This window comes from Artibeus jamaicensis, unplaced genomic scaffold, assembly GCF_021234435.1.
Source record: "Artibeus jamaicensis isolate MK-2021 breed Jamaican fruit bat unplaced genomic scaffold, CSHL_Jam_final scaffold_474, whole genome shotgun sequence".
NCBI lineage: Eukaryota > Metazoa > Chordata > Mammalia > Chiroptera > Phyllostomidae > Artibeus > Artibeus jamaicensis.
This window is the reverse complement of record NW_026522046.1, coordinates 45939252-45957456: the sequence shown is the minus strand read 5'-3', so window position 1 is coordinate 45957456 and position 18205 is coordinate 45939252. Positions and strand designations below refer to the sequence as shown.

General features: G+C 49.1%; 1 protein-coding gene across 7 annotated transcripts in view; it reads right to left on the bottom strand.

Annotated features, from left to right (window-relative positions):
• HLCS (holocarboxylase synthetase) overlaps positions 1–18205 on the bottom strand; it is a 167506-nt gene that overhangs the window by 9308 nt on the left and 139993 nt on the right. For all 7 annotated transcript variants that reach the window (XM_053657920.1, XM_053657919.1, XM_053657918.1 and 4 more), the window contains one exon: positions 1159–1226. In XM_053657920.1, coding sequence (XP_053513895.1) covers positions 1159–1226 — 68 coding nt within the window. The remainder of the gene's footprint in view (positions 1–1158; positions 1227–18205) is intronic.

Below are 18205 nucleotides of genomic sequence, written 5' to 3'. Positions count from 1 at the left end.
TTTAACGCAGGCGGAATGGAGACGGAGATGAGAGCCCAAATTGGCGCTAGTCCAGGAGAGCTCCTGGAAGCCCCTTTTTAGAAATGGTTCTTATTGTGCTCACGGTCACAGAGCCCTGTGAATGGGTTAAAAACCACACAACTGTACGCTTTGAATGGGAGAATGGCCTAGTGTGTGAATCGTATCTCACTGTTATTTAAAAAAAGGAAGCTGAATGTAAATCGTGATCCCTGAACCTAACGCTCCGAGTTGTTATTTCTCTTAAAACAGAAGTCAGGACAATAAAGTGATCAAAACAGGAGACACAGCTAATCAAAATTTTTCTCTTTTTTAACCACCATATTGCATCACACAGCTTTTGGTAAAGTGAAGTTTTTTCTCTTCATGTTCAAAGGAATGTTTAAGAGAAAGAAGCAGAGAACTGGATTCCTCGCTCCTTTACTCCTTCTGAGAACGGCAGACGAGTCCGTCAGTTCCGGCACTCGGGGGTCAGCCCGGTGCCAGCTGGGGGTGGGGAGGGCCAGGGGCTGCTTGCCTCCCGCATGACCACCGACCCCAGAATCTGCCCTCGGTACAGGGAATTCTGGGAGGATGTGGGCTCTTGCCCCCAGGGTCAGCAGGTGGCGGAAGCTCTGAGCAGCCCTCTGCTTCCTGGGTCACTGGGTGAAGGGGCACCACTTGCACCCCACTGCATGCAAATTGCAGTGCCAGCTGGGGTAGGGGCTGGCAGATGAGAGGCCCCTCTGTGTGACCCTCAGGAGTGACACAGACAGCCCCTCACAAGGAACCTGGGGGACTATACGTGTCTCTATAACATAGTTATGAGTCACCAACTACAAAGCCTATTCTGTATCAGAAAGTAAAATTTACAAGATGTAGGTAACCAAGTGTGAAAACCACCACAAGCACAAGCAGATGTCAGGTGAGTAAGTGACATCTCAGTTTCGGAGGATGCTTTAATTCTGTAAAGGCTCAATCTCCAATCAGTTTCATCCCTCCTCCCCCTTTCGGCCTGTGGGGTGGGCGGGGCGTGAAAACAAACGGCTTCTACCTGGAGTTACCCGAGGATTGGCACACTCCATCAATCGGCTCTTGGGTCACGAGAGTCAGGGTTTTAGAAAACAGACGCAACCCAAACGATAACAAAAGATGACTGACCTTTGCCTTGTGTCTGGCGGACTGCGATGGCGATTAAACCCATTTCCTGCGGCATCTCAAACATCAACCTGCAAATGGTGGGAAAGACTGGTCAGCCAGAACGGGGACTCGGGCAGGAGGTCCTTCAAGGTGGGGGGCATTGTTTACACTCCTTAGTGAGTCTGCGGGTGGAAAAGGCCACCTCCCGGCTCTCCAGGGACCACCCCCACTCCCAGCCCAGGAGACTGAGGTGGGGGGGGGCACGTGCACCTGCCCCGTGAGCTGCTACCCAGTTTACCTAGGATGCTGTTCGGCGCTGTTCCTCCAGAATGTGCCCCATCAAGGTCTTTCTGATGTGGTGTCCCTCCTTCGAGTGACAACTAACAATTCCTGACATTTGTTTCTACTTACAGTGCGTTTCTGGTGGAACCCCAGAACATAATCATAACAGAAGTTTCTGATTATTCAGAAAACCAATATGGTGGCAATAAAGCCGTTTAAAAGATACACTGTCCCCTGAGAACTAATTATGTTTTAACTATAGTAAATAAATCTACACCTTCTGAAAACTTGGGAAAACCTTGGATCATTTTAGGCTTGAGTTCTGCTTTTAAAATGGTTTCATTTAAAAGAATACAAACTTCCCTTCGGGGGATAGGTAGAAACATGCACTGCATCCCTACCAAACGAGGCGCCGGCCACTTGCTTTCTGAAAAGGAAAGGGTTACCCTCCCTCGGTGAGCTGCCTCCCGGCCACACTCCGCACGTGCCAGCTGCCTGTGCAGACGCTTTCTCCACTGCACTCCTGGGAGCTGCTGACCAGACACCGAGCGGCAGAGTGCGTGGTAGGATTTGTTAAACACAGCAAAACCCAGGTTTGCCCACCGCCAGGGCAGCTGCGTGGGCCTCTTTGAAATACTTTCTGGGGGTGGAAAGAGGCAAGGGTGCAGATGAGGGAGAGCTGGTGTTCTGCATAAACACAGGTCCCCATCACAGTTGCCAGGGACCCCCAGTACTCCCGTGCCAAGGAGGAAGGGCTGTACAGAAAGTCCACGCCCTGAGTAGCTAGCTCTTCGTCCTCTCCTCTGGGCTCAGGCAACGGGGTGGGACTGCGAGAATGGTGAGAGAAGAAAAGTCCTTCAGAGCAGAGAAAAACCACACACCATCTGCGTGCCCTGGCTCGCACAGCTGTGTGCAGCGTGTGCAGGCCCGGGGAGGAGGCGCCCGGAGACCCCTTTTCTTGCTGAGATGAGCTGGCCTGTTGGGCAGGGGCCGGCCAGGCCCTGGGCACAGGGCACTCCCAGCGAGAAGGCTGCCCGCACCCGCAGGCCAGGCCCCCTTCCATTGCCCATGAAATACAGCTCCGGAGGTATTTCTCTTGGACACCATGAATGACCCATTGAGACCGACAGGCCGAGACACCGTCCGGCTCCAAAGAAGAAAGTGTCCTTCTCTTGTGCTGCACCAGCAGAGAGGCCTGAGAAGGAAGCTTTGTCCGTGCCGGGAGGGTCCTGCGGCCCTTCACCTGGTCAAGGCCGAGGGCTCTCCGGGAGGGGCTCAGGAATGCCTGTGGAAGGGACGTGATTTAGAAGGTTGGGAGCGGACCGCGGAGGCTCCCACTGGGGCAGGCAACCCAGGATGTTCATTAAACAGGCAGCAAGTAGACAGTCGCGTGCGACACGCAGCGACGGCCATGGCCAAACTGGGGGCAAGGGCGGGGGATGCTCAGAGACTAAACGCAGGCTCCCAGAACAAAGAGAAATGATTAGGCGAACATATGCACAAAACTGCCGGAGGTTTGGCAGCAGTTAACAGGGCATATTGATGCGAAGGCTGGGCTGGTGCCGCTGAAGGCCAAGAGGAAACTGCGAGGAGGGAGGCGGACAGGGGAGCGGGCGAGGCTGAACCGGAGACAACTGGGGGCCGCCAGATTTATTTGTGCATCTGAGATAACTCTGGGGGCCAAACCGCACGGCCACGGCCAACAAAGAAGCGTTTGTGGACTTTGTCCACCGTGCATCTCCCAGGGAAGTCGCTGGAGTTCGCTTCAGCAGCAAGGAGGCACCATAAATGCATTTCCATCCTGACTTGATGATATTCTCACAGAAGGAAACAGAAAGAGGAAAAAAAGGAGGGGGTAACACGATTACCTCCCTGCCTCTGTGTATTTTCTTTCCTTGTTGGCAAAGGCTGTGGAGCAGAAGGCTCCCGTGAGTGGCGGCCGAGCACGTCCACTGGAGGACCAGCCGGGCACGCAAGGAAAGTGTCGTTCTGTCTGAAACGTCCACAGACCCGAGCGGCCCGCACAGACGGGACAGTGCCCCGGCCCCTTTGGTTCCTAAGGACACCACAGCACCTACTGGGCGCCCTGCCCATGGGAACACACTGAATATCATGTGGTCGTCGGAACACATTTCAATAATTAAGACCGACCTAGACGACAGGCCGGTATGAATGAGTGAAAACTCGGAAGGAATGAAAACTTAAATTTAGACCCAGTCGATCCTCTCTGGGGCCTTTAACCTGAGGAAACGGTCCACCTGGACCACAGTGCTGTACAAGTGAAAACGTGTAAATAACCTCAGTGTTCAGCAGAGGGACGGCTGTGTCGGTTATGGTATGTGAAGTCGGTGCAGTCATTTGGAGGCATTAAAAATCGCAGTTACGAAGACTCCATAGCAACACGGAAGAAATACTCACAATGGAGTGTTACATCAAACGAGCAGGATGTGAACACTACACACACTTTTACTCCAAGTATGTAAAGTTCATAGGAAAGAGAGGGAGTGAGAGCTGACAAAATCTCTTTTCTGCATTCTTAAAATTTTGTTTAACATGATTAAGTTACCTTTAAAATTATTTTGAAAATTTTTTGGGGGAAGCATGGTTGTGGTTTTTTAAAAATATATATATATATTTAAGTTTTTATTTATTTATCTATTTAAAGGGGAAGGAGAGAGGGAGAGAAACATCAATGGGGTGCCTCTAGTGCTTCCCCTGCTGGGAAATAGCCTGCAGGGAACTGGCCTGCAACCCAGGCCCCTGGCTGGGAATCGAACGTGATCCTCTGGTTCACAGGCCTGCGCTCAATCCACTGAGCTACACCAGCCAGGGCGGGGAAGCATGGTTTTTATGTTCATATATAAAATTTGTCATTAATAATTCATAAATACTTCTAAGAATAGAACTAAAGATCACTTTAAAAATAAAGAAGAAAACCACAGCTATCTGTAGCCCGATTTTACTATGAAGAGCTTATTTGATAGTAATTAATGAGCAGAAATTCTTAAAACCAGTCTTTTCATGTGGAATGAGAGAGAGCCTTGTAAATTTACGCCTTCGGGCTTGGTGACTGTGCTTTTAAGACTAACACCCAAGAGGAACCAGAGGCAGATGAGAGGACCTGGGCACAGGGACCCGCCGCAGCACTGTGCCGTGAGGGTCGGGATCAACACCGACAGTGACGGAGGGATGGGAGCAAGTCACAGAGCCCCACGTGAAAGAGCGGATGTCACCGAACTCTGGTGACACGGGCAAACGCCTGCTGGACGCCGTGAGGTAACTTGATCGGGGTGTGAAAGCCCACGTGCAGCTACAAAATATCAGCTGTGGTTACTTTAAGGAGCACAATGACTTTAAAAATACAGGTATGTACAAGGCAGAAAAGAAGCCATTCACAGAAGTCCGTCTCAAAAATCTGCCTTCCTGAGATCACACAGAACATAAGGAAGACATTAAAATCGTCATTTGATTCTGGGTTCACTTTCAGGAGACACTGCTATTGTCTCCTCTTCTTACTGAACGTGTATATTCTCTTAGACTTTCCCCCATTAAAACACACACACACACACACACACACACACACACACACACAGATATATATTACAGACTAAGTTTCTGACAATGAGAAAATCCCTTACTCGCGGTATTAAGATGATGCTGCGGACACACAGTTGCAGACATTCTCATCACGCTGACACCTGAGAAGGGCTTGCCCGCAGCAGCACCCCAGCCCAGTCTGCCTGGGCCAGCACCCCTCTGTGCCAGCGCTGATGGAAGACTCCAGGGCACGCCCAGGCGGGGACCACTCCCAGGAGGTGGAGGCACAATTATATGACAATCTCCACACCCTTCATGTTGTTCTATGTCATCTCTGGGTGGTAACATTTCAAGTGGTTTTTAGCTTTTTTACACTTGCCTGGATTTCCCAATATCCCCACACCTAGAGTACATTCCTATTATAATCAGGGAATATACTATTCAAAAAAGTTCTGAAAACCCAAGTTCTCTTCAAATAGGTTAGGGACGCCCCACCTGCTCAGCAGCGAATCATCTCCTCCCTTTCCAAGAGATCACAGCTTTACAACACAAAGGCCACCAACTGCAGTGACGTTCCTGAAACTCACCCAACAGGCCATGCCTGTCCCTCGCACTGGGGTCCTTGTGCGGCCTGCCTCCAGGCTGGGCGATGGCGCCTACCGGCTGCCAGTGTCCCGTGTTAGTCTGTGAGCCATATGTTCTCTGCTGCAAATACCAACCCGGAGGTACCAGCCGAAGAGCAGCCACAGGGATTATGTGCGTGAGAAAGTGTGGCTGTGTTTTAGCAAAACTGCATGACACATTTCCAGTGCACGCATATTCGTGTGTCATGACACAGTATTTTTTAAATTACTAGACTTCATTTTTTAGCTTTAGGTTTATAGAAACACTGAGCAGAATGGACAGAGTTCCCTTCCCATATATCTTGCCAGTCTCTCCTCAGTCTCCCTATTATCAGCACCTCATATGACAGAGGTGCATTTGTCCCAATAGGTGAACCAATATTGGCTCAGTACTACCACACAGAAAGTGGTGACTTAACTCTGATCCACTTGGGTAACTGCAGTGTGCCAGGTCTTTCCACCGTGAAGTTACTGTTTTTCTCCTTGTAATTAATAAATGTTTGTGGAAAGATAAATGTTTCTCATGAAATTCAGGGCACGAGTTTTACATCTGTGGACGAGTAGTTGTATTTTCTTGGGGACTGCTCAGTAGTGATTTCCTGATTCTATCACTTCTTTCATATTTACTTGTTGGGCTACTATTGTGAGAGCCTTTTCTTCTCCCCCCTTATTTATCTTTATTTATTTATTTATTCATATCAGAATGGACTTAGGGATTCTTACTCGATAGGGTATGTACTTGCCTATCACTATTTATTTTGAAGCTCAGTTGCCCTGGATCGGGTGAATGGACGCTCCTCAAACTGGTATCTGTGTCCCACTGAGACACTTTGGTCACCTCTTAGCACTTCCTTACTTGTGGCTTAAGAAGAGGTTCCAGGATCCTTTTGAACTTTCTCAGCCCCCAGCCCTGGAATCAGCCATTTATGCAATGAGATTTGGCTCATTTTAGTGGAGAACAGTATTTATAAAACAAATCTGGGTGCCAGAAAATAGCCAGAAAGTCTCCCTCCTCCCCTCCCTTCCCCTCTCCCTCCCATCCATACATCAATCCATCTACCTTAAAAGCCGTGAATTCACTGAAAACTCTAATTCTGATCCAACACAAGGTTCACTCTAGTCCCCCCTTTCTAAATTTGTAACTTCCTTCCCCAGTAATAAGAAACCTGGCTTGCACTACCTCAAATGTATTTACTTATTTGCTCAACACTATAACACACAGAGAGTGGTTTCGGAATTGATGACCCGTGCTACTGTGAAAAGCAAACTTCCTAACTAGGGTTCGATATTTACGTACAGTTCCTTTTCTCTTTAGCCTGAGAAGATACAGTAAATATTATGTTTAAAAGTTCCTTGGGCTTGTTCCCTCTTCTTTCACTTTAGGGCAGTCGTGCTGTTCGTGTGAGTTAAGGTTAGGCTTCATTGTACTTTTTTTTTTTTTTGAAGATTTTAGTTATTGTCTTTAGAGGGGAAGGGAAGGAAAGAGAGAAACATCAATGTATGGTTGTGTCTTGTGCGTCCCCTGCTGGGAACTGGCCCGCAGCCCAGGCATGTGCCCTGACTGGGAATCAAACTGCGGTTGTTTGGTCCGCAGGCCAGTGCTCAATCCACTGAGCTACACCAGCCAGGACTGTACTTCTGTATTCCACTATAGGGTCCCCACTCCAATCCCTGCTTCTCTGTCATTTTAAACTTGGCTCCGAGGGTCAGAACTGCAGGGAGACGCACACTCTGGGAAACCCCACACTTCCCCGCTCAACCCGCCCACCTGGAGCTCCCCCGCCTCTCCTCTCTGTAACAATCCAAGTAACGTCACTAGTTCCTGGTTTATTCTTCCTGTTGTTCCTTTCTGCACAGACTCATGCGTGTTTGCTTATTTCCCTTTCTTCCTTAGAGAAAGTTACCATTTTATAGGTATTCCTTTGCTTCCCCCTGCCCCCGCCACTTACTCTAGCCTGGAAACATTCTGAGTTGACAGAGCTCTTCCTCACTTTTCCTACAGCTGAGTAATAATCCACTGTGTGAATGAAGCATGGCTTATTCAAGCACTCTCTGATGGGTAGGCACTGGGTGGTGTCCAAAATGACAATGAACCTCTCGTTCGCGAGTATTTTTCTGCTGTTCGAGGTGTAAATTCCCAAAGTGGGCTGCTGAGCCAGACACGTACAGAGCCGGGTCAGAGACCCCCAAAGTCCCCTCCATCACCAGTGAACCAGTGAGTACGGGACATGTGTTTCCACACAGCCTCTCCGACACCACGTGGTGCCACGCTTCTCGGCTTTTGCCAGTCTGGTACATAGAGATGGCATTTCAGTGTGCTTGTTCTCTCTGCCTTCTTTCTGCATGTGCAGTTTTCAAATGTTTACCGGGTATATGTGTGTGTACACACACACAGTGTTTTTTATGTCTATATGGCCTGTCCAGAAGGTATCCAGCATGCTGTTATAAATGCATACAATAGAGACACTGATCGAAGAAGATACAAAATACAAGAAACATTGTATATCGGACAATGATGCCTCAGTCCCCTTCAGTGTAGGCACTTTGGGACCTCACACGGCCCTCCCAATCGTCATCAGCTGCCCTGTCGTATTTTCCTGAATCTCATCCACAGTCTGAAATCTCTTCCCTTTCAAAGGTTGATTTTAGTTTTGGGAAAAGCCAGAAGTCACAGGGCACCAAGTCTGGGCTGTAGGGGGGCTGAGTCACCTGGGTGATTCCATGTTTTGCCAAAAATAACTTTGCAAAAGATGCGATGCATGAGCGGCCACGTTGTCCTGTTGAAGCTGCCAATCATCCGTTGCCCATAGCTTTGGCCTTCCTAATCACCTGAATGGTTTCCTGGAGGAATGTTCAAGCTTAATGCAAAATCTGATGCAGATTCATTCATTGCTCTACTCAGTCATTTTGAATGAGACAGCCACACAGGACATATGCTCACTCAGCGGTGTCCACCATTCCCACTGATTAGTACAGTGAAGTCATCATTGTTCATGCACGTGCATTCCAGTCCACTGTCCTTGGGGAGAACTGACATCCTTGTGATACTGAGTTGTCTTATCAAGGAGCAAGGCATGTCTTATATTTGTTCAGGCCACTTTTGTGTCTTTCAGATGCATTTTAAAGTTAGCTCATGTCAATTCTGCACATTTTTTGCTAAACACATTCTTAGGTACTGTATCTTATTTGTTGCTGTTATAAATGCATACAATAGCCTTCCTTGGTTATGGTGTGTGTATAGAAGGACTCTTTCTGGATGTCCATTCATCCTCCCTAAGAAATCCCTTCACTGCGTGACTTAGAGGACCACTGACTCTCTGAGGCTTCCCACGTGTACCACTACGGCACGTGCAGGGAGAGCTGGTTTTTCTCCCCTTTCAGTTATGCCTCTGGCTGACCTCCTCTGTCCATTTGGATTGGCTGAGACTTCAGTGTAATGTTAAGGACAAGCAGAGAAGCTGGACATCCTTGCCTTGTTTCTGATCTTAGAAGAACCCTCACTTTTTTGGGTTTTCCCACTAAGATGTTATAATTAGGACATCTAAGCGATCATGTTTTAAAAAATACCCATTAATTCCTATTTTTTAAATGTATTTACCAAGATGTTGAATTTCATAAAATGCTCTTTTAGCATCTATGGTAATAACCATACATTTTTAATCATTAGGTCTATTAATATGTTAATGAATTACTATATCTATAAATCTATTAATTTTTCTAATATTGAACCAACCTTGCACTCTTAGAAAAATCTGACCATGGTATATTATTTTCTTAATGTGCTGTTGAAATCTGTTTATTATTATCTATTATTTCCAGTGCTCACAAGGGATATTTGAAATTTTTTATACTGTCTTTAACATATCTAAATATCAGCATAATTTACTTCATTACAAAGAATACAAATATTTCCCCTTCATTTTCTGTGGGTCCACGCTCTTCCCACTGAGGTTCTGCCCTCCAACGAGACTGAGCAGAAGTCTCAGCCAGTGACCCTACAGGGTGATTCCATGGGAACCTGCAACCCATGGGGAACGAGGCAGTGAGTGCGTTCACACGGCCTGGGGGTCAGGAACTGACGCCAAAGAACCTGCCTGAGGCTGCACCTTCGCCCCGGACGGACTTTGCGGTTGGACAGACCTCAGACCTCCTCTGGAAGTCTGGGCCACGTCTGGCAGAGATCGACCAGAACACCCGGGTCTCCCAACACTCCTCGTGTTTACCAACAGTGCTGGAGTCACAGAGGCACCCATTTTAAGACTCCCCTCAATTATTTCCATTAAAACTTCAGAAATAGGTGAGAACATATTTAGATGTTTTGCAGTATACTTTAACTCAATGTTGACAGCTGACTCCATGTTTCCTAGGAATGACTAAGCCCCATAAATGAAGGGCCTCAACCACAGAGTCCTCTAACAAAGCTGCACACCAGAGCACATGTGCAGCTTCAGAGAACAAATCAAAGCAAACAGAGGCTAAGACCCCTCTTAATCCTGCAGAATCCCAGTCTCCAGGGCCAGAGCTTGGGTGTGTCCGAGGTGATTAGAATGCAGCTGGTCCAAAGCCCGATGTTCTGAAACCACTGCGCCAAAAGGTATTTCTCAACAACTTAAAAAAAATAAAACCTTTCTTGAAAAATCCCCAGAGCTGTGACATCAAGTGTCAATAGCTTTTCCTGTGGCCACCACAACCACTGAAATGAAGTGCTGCGTTCTTCTCACATCCTCCAGGGTAACACAGGAACAGCCTGTGCATCAAGAGCTGTCACTTCCTGTAGCTAAGGTGGTAGCTGGTGGTAGAGAGCAGGGAGTCAAGGATTGGCAGTAGGGTGGAAAGTGGACACCAGACAGTGCCTCTGGGACAAGGTCAAGGCTTGGTCCAGGCCCTGCCCCCGTCAGTGTTCTGTTCCCCTAGGGTGGCTTCACTCGTGGTCCCCGGATGTCAGGCCTGAGTGGTTTGCAGCCCTGTGAAGCACGGTAAGGACTGGGCCCGGTCCCGTCCCTCTCCTGTATCACTGCCCTGCTGACTCCTGCCCCAACACAACAGGTTCCTTCCTGGCAGCAGTACACCAGCCAACACAGCACCATTTTCCTTCCAGCCACTTTAAGATTTCTCCGAGGCCTTGTGAACTAATTAATCAATGGATAAGCCATGGATCTCCAACTGCAGGTAGAGAATGGGATCTTCGGGTACTCAAAGTGCCACAGGATTCTAGGCTGCATGGAACCCAGCGGCTCCACGTGCTGAGCACCCGACATGTGCGGGGCCATTGGTGTGAGCGATTTTCTCACTCGGAAACACTGGTGGCCCCTGTGGTGCTCACTGCCACGTGGCCCCCTTTCACTGGTGAGGAAGTGGGGGCTGCACGGGTTGAAGAGCCTGGCGAGGCCCAGGTGGTAACCAGGGTCGCCTGGCTCTGAGTCCCACTCCCTGGGTCACTGTCAAGGAATCCCTTCCTTTACCAAAACAGAGTCTGAAGGTAGAAATGCCCCAGTTTCTCATAATGCATCTTCCAGTTGTGTGAGCTGGATGGTCCTGGGGGTTAGACATTTTAGGGAAAGTTATGAAAATGTAGACCCAAAGTGTAAAATCAAAATGGAGTTCTTGCATTTTTTTAAAGAACAGAAGCAGTCGTCTTCATTTTTTTAGAAACAGGACACCACGTCTGTGCCAGAGTTCATTAGCGCCGCCTTTTGTGTCTCCATAGGTGTCTTCCCTGCTCTACACATTTTTGTTGCAAATATGCCCAGCTTTCCTCCGCGAAGGTACATAAAATACTACCGTAGGCAGTTTCCTTACCTACGGAGCGAGGGGCTGCTGAAACATCTGGGCGGACAAAGAACACAAAGGCAGTGAACCCCCCTCCTCTGAGAAGGGCAGCTCCGCCCCACCACTCAGGCCCTCACCGGGCCCTGTTTCCACCCCAGCACCCTCGCCGCTCAAGGGTAATTATGACGAAGAGCTCCCTGCCCCTGCCAGCTGGCCTCCAAACCATCGCTTCTTTCACCAGCTTGCTGCCCTGGATATCGCCCTGCCCCCCTCCCCCGCAAGGCTCAGTCCTCTCCGGATCCTTCCTCGGACCCTGCCCTGCCAGAGGTCAAACAGCCTGCCAGAGCCGCCGGACCAGAAAGCTTAGCACCAGCTTAACTCTCCACTCAGTGGGACAGGGGCGCCTTTCTTTCATGCAGGACTTTGCTCCATGATGCGCTGGATTTATGGCCCCATAAACTAAACCTGGTTCCGAATCCAGTTCTGCAACAGATTCCCCTTCAAACAGTCATTTCCCCACCACCCTCCCCAGTTGTTTCCCACCCTGCTCTGCGGCCCCGAGGCCCCTGGTCGGGCCTCACGCAGGCAGGATACTTGGTATCCGGCTCCCTCGCCAAATCCCTTTGTTGCAGTTAATTCCACCACTGACTCTGGAGGTTTCCAGACGTACGATCCCATCAACTGCAGACGGAGAGAGTTCTACTTCCGTTTCAGTACTGACGCCTCTGCCAGGCTTCTCCCGTCTATGCGAAGTGGCTGCTATCTCTAGGATGACGTTAAAGACACTAGGAGTGAGCACCTGGCCTTGCTCCTGGTCTGTGCGCAGACGCTCGCTGGGTATCCCCATGAAGAGGGACACTAGCTTTAGGATTCAGGGGCTCTTCCAACGTGGGGTCTCGACCTCTACACTCAGGGATTCTCCAAAGGGTCCTGGGAAATACATACTTTTCCCTCTCTTGTCCCTTTAGGCCCAGGATGAGGGGCGGGGCAAAGGATTCCCTCTGCGGCTTGTCCTGGAGACTCCTCCAACCCCACAGGGTCCTGTCATTCCGCCCTCGCCTCCGTAAGCTGTCCCTTCCTCGCAGGTGGATGCTGTCTGTGCCCCAACGACTGCAGGTACTGACTTCACACCCGGCGCAGTGCCCTCACCCATTTCAAAGGGACACTTGTGCACGGAGACGACAACGAGCACAGATGCAAGGTCAGCTTTTCCTGGGGCTCCTGGAACATTCCTCTCCTGGGAACTCTGTCTTCATCTTGCCTTCTCCTGCCCCTTTAAAAAGAAAGTGCTTCCCATTTGTTAATTTTTGAGAGTTTTTATTGCCCTTTTATTTTGCTTGACATTTTATAATCAATGTTCTGTATATGTTTATATATGCTTTTCTATTTAAACTTTTTTTAAATCTAAAAAACATGGTACCATACCGCCAAAGGTGTCAGGAAACATGCTCAAATCAGGACAGGCTCCAAAGACTGCTCTGCCAACAAAATGCCAGTAAAATCTGAAACCCGGGTTCAGACACACTGGGAATGGTCCAAAACCTAAAACTTAAAGAACTTCTTTATTCCAGTAAATCAGCTTCCCTGCGAATACCATCAAAATCCTGTTTTAATGAGTGAGGGAATATCAGAGGAAGGGGTGGAGAAGGAAAGGATTTGGATGAATACAAAATTTAATTTAAAAACTATTATGAGAAGTTTAATTTCCCCCTCCCCCTCAACCAAATGCATAAATCTTTTCCATGGGTTTTCTTTGTTTCATTTTCCTTTAAAAATTTTTTTTAAAAGACACCCTGAATCATCTCAAGCAAGACAGAATAAACCATGGGGGGAAGAGGAGTCTTTAATAACAAACATTTATACACTTGATTTCTATTAATAAAATGCCATGTTAGCTGTACGGTCTCGCGCAAACCAACCCTGAGGCAAGTCAAGTTGTCACGAATGTTCACTCGCACTGGGGGAAGACAGGGACAAGAAAGAGGGTCAGCAACACAAAGCCATGGGGCCACTTCAGACTCAGTGACAGCAAGATGGGCCAGAGTTCATGGGGGGCAGCTTCCCCCAGGTGAGGGCTGGTGACAGCACAGAGAACCCGAACCTGCGTTTAAGGGTGTAAACACATGTGGAAGTGAGCTCCCTTTGTTAATACAACTCAGCCACATACAGCATTGCATTCAGCTGTGATTCCACACTGGAACTCACCCGGGCCAAGAACAAATCCCGAGAGCAGGGACTGCTCAGATGTTCTGGTTGGCATGTGTGCACATGTGTGTACACACTGATTAACCCAGGACAATGTTACTTCTACCGTGGGTCCTGTGTGACTCAGTTTTGGATGCATCCCCCAGGGCCATGGGGAGAGGAGGCGCAACTCTAATCTCACCAGGAAACTGGCTGTTCGGCGCCTCCCTTTCGGGAAGCGCTGGGCCCTCCAGCTACAGCACAACCGCATTCAGCAGTTGCTTGCACCATCTCAGGCGGGGGGCTGCCAGCTCAGGCGTCCTTTGGTGCAGCGGGAGGCCTGCATAAAGCCCAGCACAGGCACTTTGCTGGGCTCCCCCGAGGGTCATCTGCTTATGCTGAGCCCCAGTCATTTTCTACATGAAACTGGACTCACCCCTTAATCCCACTGGGCCTCACGAGAAATCAACGTATCCCCATACTCGGACGCCCTGAGCACAGCAGCTGGCACGCCATGGGCATGCAGTTAACACCAGCCCTCCTTCCCACCGCACACCAGGGTCAGGGCTCCCTGGCAGTATCCCCATGGGCAGGAGGCACCCCTGCATTCCAGATCAGGGCCCCGTGTGCAGAGGTCCCCTGTCACTGCAGATTCCGGAAACAGTGGAATCATCACCTTGACCCCTCCCACTGCACATGCCTGTGAGGAAGCCAAAGAGAAAGGCCCTGTGAAAACACCGGATGAAGATGGGGGTTGTCTCCTGGAGGGCAAACACCACGCTCGCTGTGCCTGGCCTGGCCTCTCTGTTTGTCTCCCCCACCCCTGCACTGGTTCCAGTCTGATCGTCTGTTTAACTCCCTGAAGCCCCTAGTGACCGTTCAGCGGCCACACCCAGGAAAAGATAACACTGTGGGTCCCCTGTGGGTCCAGGCTGACTGCTGGGAGCGGCATCCCAGGGAGCCCTGAGGAAGGCACATCCGGCAACAGGGAGGGGCGAAGCCACCGTCACACACGGCATGCTGGGCTCACGGTGCCGCTGGGCCGGGCACGGCATGCCCGGAACAAAACGGCACAGCCCGGCCACCTATGTCAACAGAGGTGAGCTGACTGGACTCTCCAGCAGCACGGGGGGTGACACACCTGGAGACCCACTGCTACACACTGTCCCAGCAAGTGACCCTCGTAAAGCCAAGAATAGTAAACGGAGCTTAACGTTCTAATGAAATCGGGATTGCCGGGTGTGCTTTCACAAAATGAAACTGCCTGGAACTTCTCATAACGCTTTTTACGATAAGCATTAAAACGCAGGGAGGAACATGCAAGTTCCTGCCGCAGACCGGGTCGTAATGAGGGGAGAGGAGGGCTTGTGGGCGGGGCCTGCCAGAGGCTCCCGCCCTGTGTTACCGTTGGAGGCTATTACAGAAAATGAGTGTGTTATTCGAGGGATCCTGAAGCTATAAAAACTCAAAGGAACCTTTAGTGAGGATGAATAGCCTCTTTGGTAAAGACGGGTAACTCCTGTCTGTCACCCGAGAGCTGTCACCCAATTTCCCATCCACAGGGGTGCAGTCACGTGCCAGAGCTCTGTCACGGCCAGTGGGTGTGTTTCACTGTTTTTGTGGGACATCTCTTTTCTTTTTTAAGATCAGGAACACATTTTTTGATTAAGAAAGTTCTAGTAGGTACCAGGGAGTACTTCCAGTTAGCGAATGAGTACTTTCATTATCCTATTAGAAACAAGGCAACAAAACGGCCACCTGCAGCCTCGCAGGCCCTCTGATGTGACTGCTCCTACTTCTTAAACGCCACACTCCGCCTCGGCCACCTAATGTCACAGAGAGAACAGGACCACAGAGTCGGACCACTCTAGTGTACTGTGAAAAATTACCTAATGCCGTTCCACTTCTTTCAAAAGCATTCAATTAATTACAATTGTGCTGAAGTATGACTTCAGCCTTGAACTACCCAAGTAATTTAAACATTTTCCCTATAGTTTTTTGTATTCACAAACAAAGAAAATTTCTATTTACTCTGTCCACATAGTCATAAATTCTACACTAGTGAAGGCCAAAGGAACATTCCTCATACCACAGTCAGAAGTATGTGGACATTTAATTTATGAAAGTAATTATAGAGAATTTGGGAAATAGAAATGAAAGATGTAATTATTTACCCTAACACAACTATTATCACTTTTCCCTATTTTCTAGTTCTTTTTCAGATACATGTTTTAATATTTTAATCAATGAACTACTAATTTATTTTAACCTGCTTTTTAGTTCATCTGAGCTTTTCTCCACATTGTGAGTGCTTTTGTTGATGGATAATATTCCAACAAATTACTGTATACAAAGTGTTTAATTAGAAGTCTTCAGAGTATGGGTTTTCCCATATGTCTGGTTATTTTAAGGGTTGATTATTAGAAGCAGGATTACTGGGTCAAAGGCTATAAACTGCTTAGAATTTCTATTGAGTAGCTTTTTAAACAGTTTCCCCCATTTACAGTCTCACTGAGGTTGAAGAAGAGCACCTGTTTCATTATATCCTTGCCTGTCTTGATTAGTGTCATGAAAAAGACAACACACGTCATTTGTTTGTTTGGTTTTTGCTAATTTAGTGGGTGAATGGAGTTCAATGAATTGTGAAGGATTACAAAGTAACAGCATATGATGTTATCTTGGCTCCTACATTCAAGAGTTAAAGACATGAAAATAACCACAAAGACATGCTGTGGTTAGCTGCCCTTTGCAGGGTCTTGTTTCTGCTCGTCCACAGAGAAAGGTCCAGAAGGCAGGGAGAAGGTTCTGATATGGTCAATTGAGACACAGCAAGGGGCTCTCTGCACCGGAAGGCAGGGCAGGACATTAAGTGACCGGTCTGGCAGGGTGTCATTTCAGTCACCTTGAGCAGCACTTGAGTTTCAGGAAGCAGGAGATGGCAGAATTTTGGTATTCTCTCCACCTAAAAAAACTATAAAGTTGGCAGAATTTTCTTAAGCCCCTCTGTTCGCCATCACTGCCTATCTGGGCTGATCTGGCATAGGTGCAGGTTCTGACTCTTTTCCTGGTGAAGAATTTCAGCTGGACAGTGTGCTTGGTCAACAGAGCAAACTGAAATGACAGAGTAAGGTGTGCCTTGGTTTGAGCTTGCTTGTATCTACACTGGGTTAAATACGCCTTATCAAGGATCTTCTGGAACATGATTCATAATAGAAAATGTTTCACATGAGGGAAAAAATAGCAATGTATACACTTGGCCTAAACAAAATCTACACCCACCTCACTGTGCCTTGGGTAACCCTAAAAAACACTCTTGCTTATAAAAAAGTCCAAAGGCACAGCTAAGCTGCACAAATGGTGTAAGGGCGGCCATGTGTGCTCACTACCAGTGTCTCAGTGGGAAGCCCCCGAATACACCCCAGCTAGAGTGGGATGTGCCCATGGCTCCCCAGCCCACCCAACCCGTCTTCCCAGAAGCCAGGGACTCTCTGCAACCCAGCCTTCAGCATTTGCGAGAAGCAGTACAGCCAACTGCCAAATGCCTGCTGGGTCGGCCAAGAGGTATGAACCGAAAATGAAAAAACATGAAGGATTTGGTTTTTAAAAGCAATACATCAAAAATAAAAAGAGCTCTTTTGTATGAATTTTCAGTGTGTGAGCCAGAGAGAAGAAAATCATTCTGCCTCCTGGGAGGAAGCCGCTTGACCTCACCTGAGACTTTGCTTTTACCATGTGGGTTTTTCTCACCCCATTAAATGTAACCCACTCTAGGTGGGTCTGTACCGTCTGCGAGAAATAGAGAGTGATGGGAACGTGCGATGGGCAGGCTGGGGCTGCGAGCGGCACAGAGCGCCCTGCGAGGGGGCCTCCCAAGCCCCGTGAGCCGGGGCCATGCAGGCCGGGCCGTGGGCCGTGTGGAATGCGACTGTTTCAAAGCGGCCCGTCTGCGAGACCACAAGGGTTAGGTTTCCAAGGCTTCAAAAACCATGCTGGGGGGCTCCCGAAACATACTCTTTGCAAAAGGAAGAGGAAAAGCGAAAGGAAAGAGGAAAAAATGAAAAGAAAAAAGGAGGAGAAGCAGGTTAGAACAGGGCGTCCTCACCACCTAGAAAGCAGCAGCAGGCCGGGATGGCTGAGCAGGTCTACAGTGCGAGCCCCAGAGGAGCAGCAGATCAACCGGGGCTGCGGGGCCGTGGCAGCCACAGACAGGCGCGCACGCGCCTCAGGAACTGGGGGAGGATGCACTACCTGCCGTCAAGGCGCTGGGACACCACCGCACAGAACAGGAAAAGGCAAACCTGGTGCTGGGTCCCTAAATCCCCAACCCATTAAGCAGGTGCCAATAGTGAAACCTATGAGAGGACCCGGTTAAATCACCTGGCGGCGCTCAGCAGGCTTGCAGCGCTGGCCCCTGGGGACAGGCAGCCTTTTCCTCTGTCACATGGCAGGAGGATGAGCTCACTGTGGCATCTGTGTGACCAGGGACAGCGGTCCCCTGCTCACAAACCACTCATTGTGCTCCTGTCAGGGCAGACGTAGTGGGGGGAGGGGCATGAAGTCACTGCTGACCTGCTGCCACATCAGACCTGCAGGAGGGGCAGCTCCATGGGACCCACACTCAGCAGAGCAATTGCTGGCTGATTTCATTCCGTCAGCCCCAGTGTGAGCTGCTG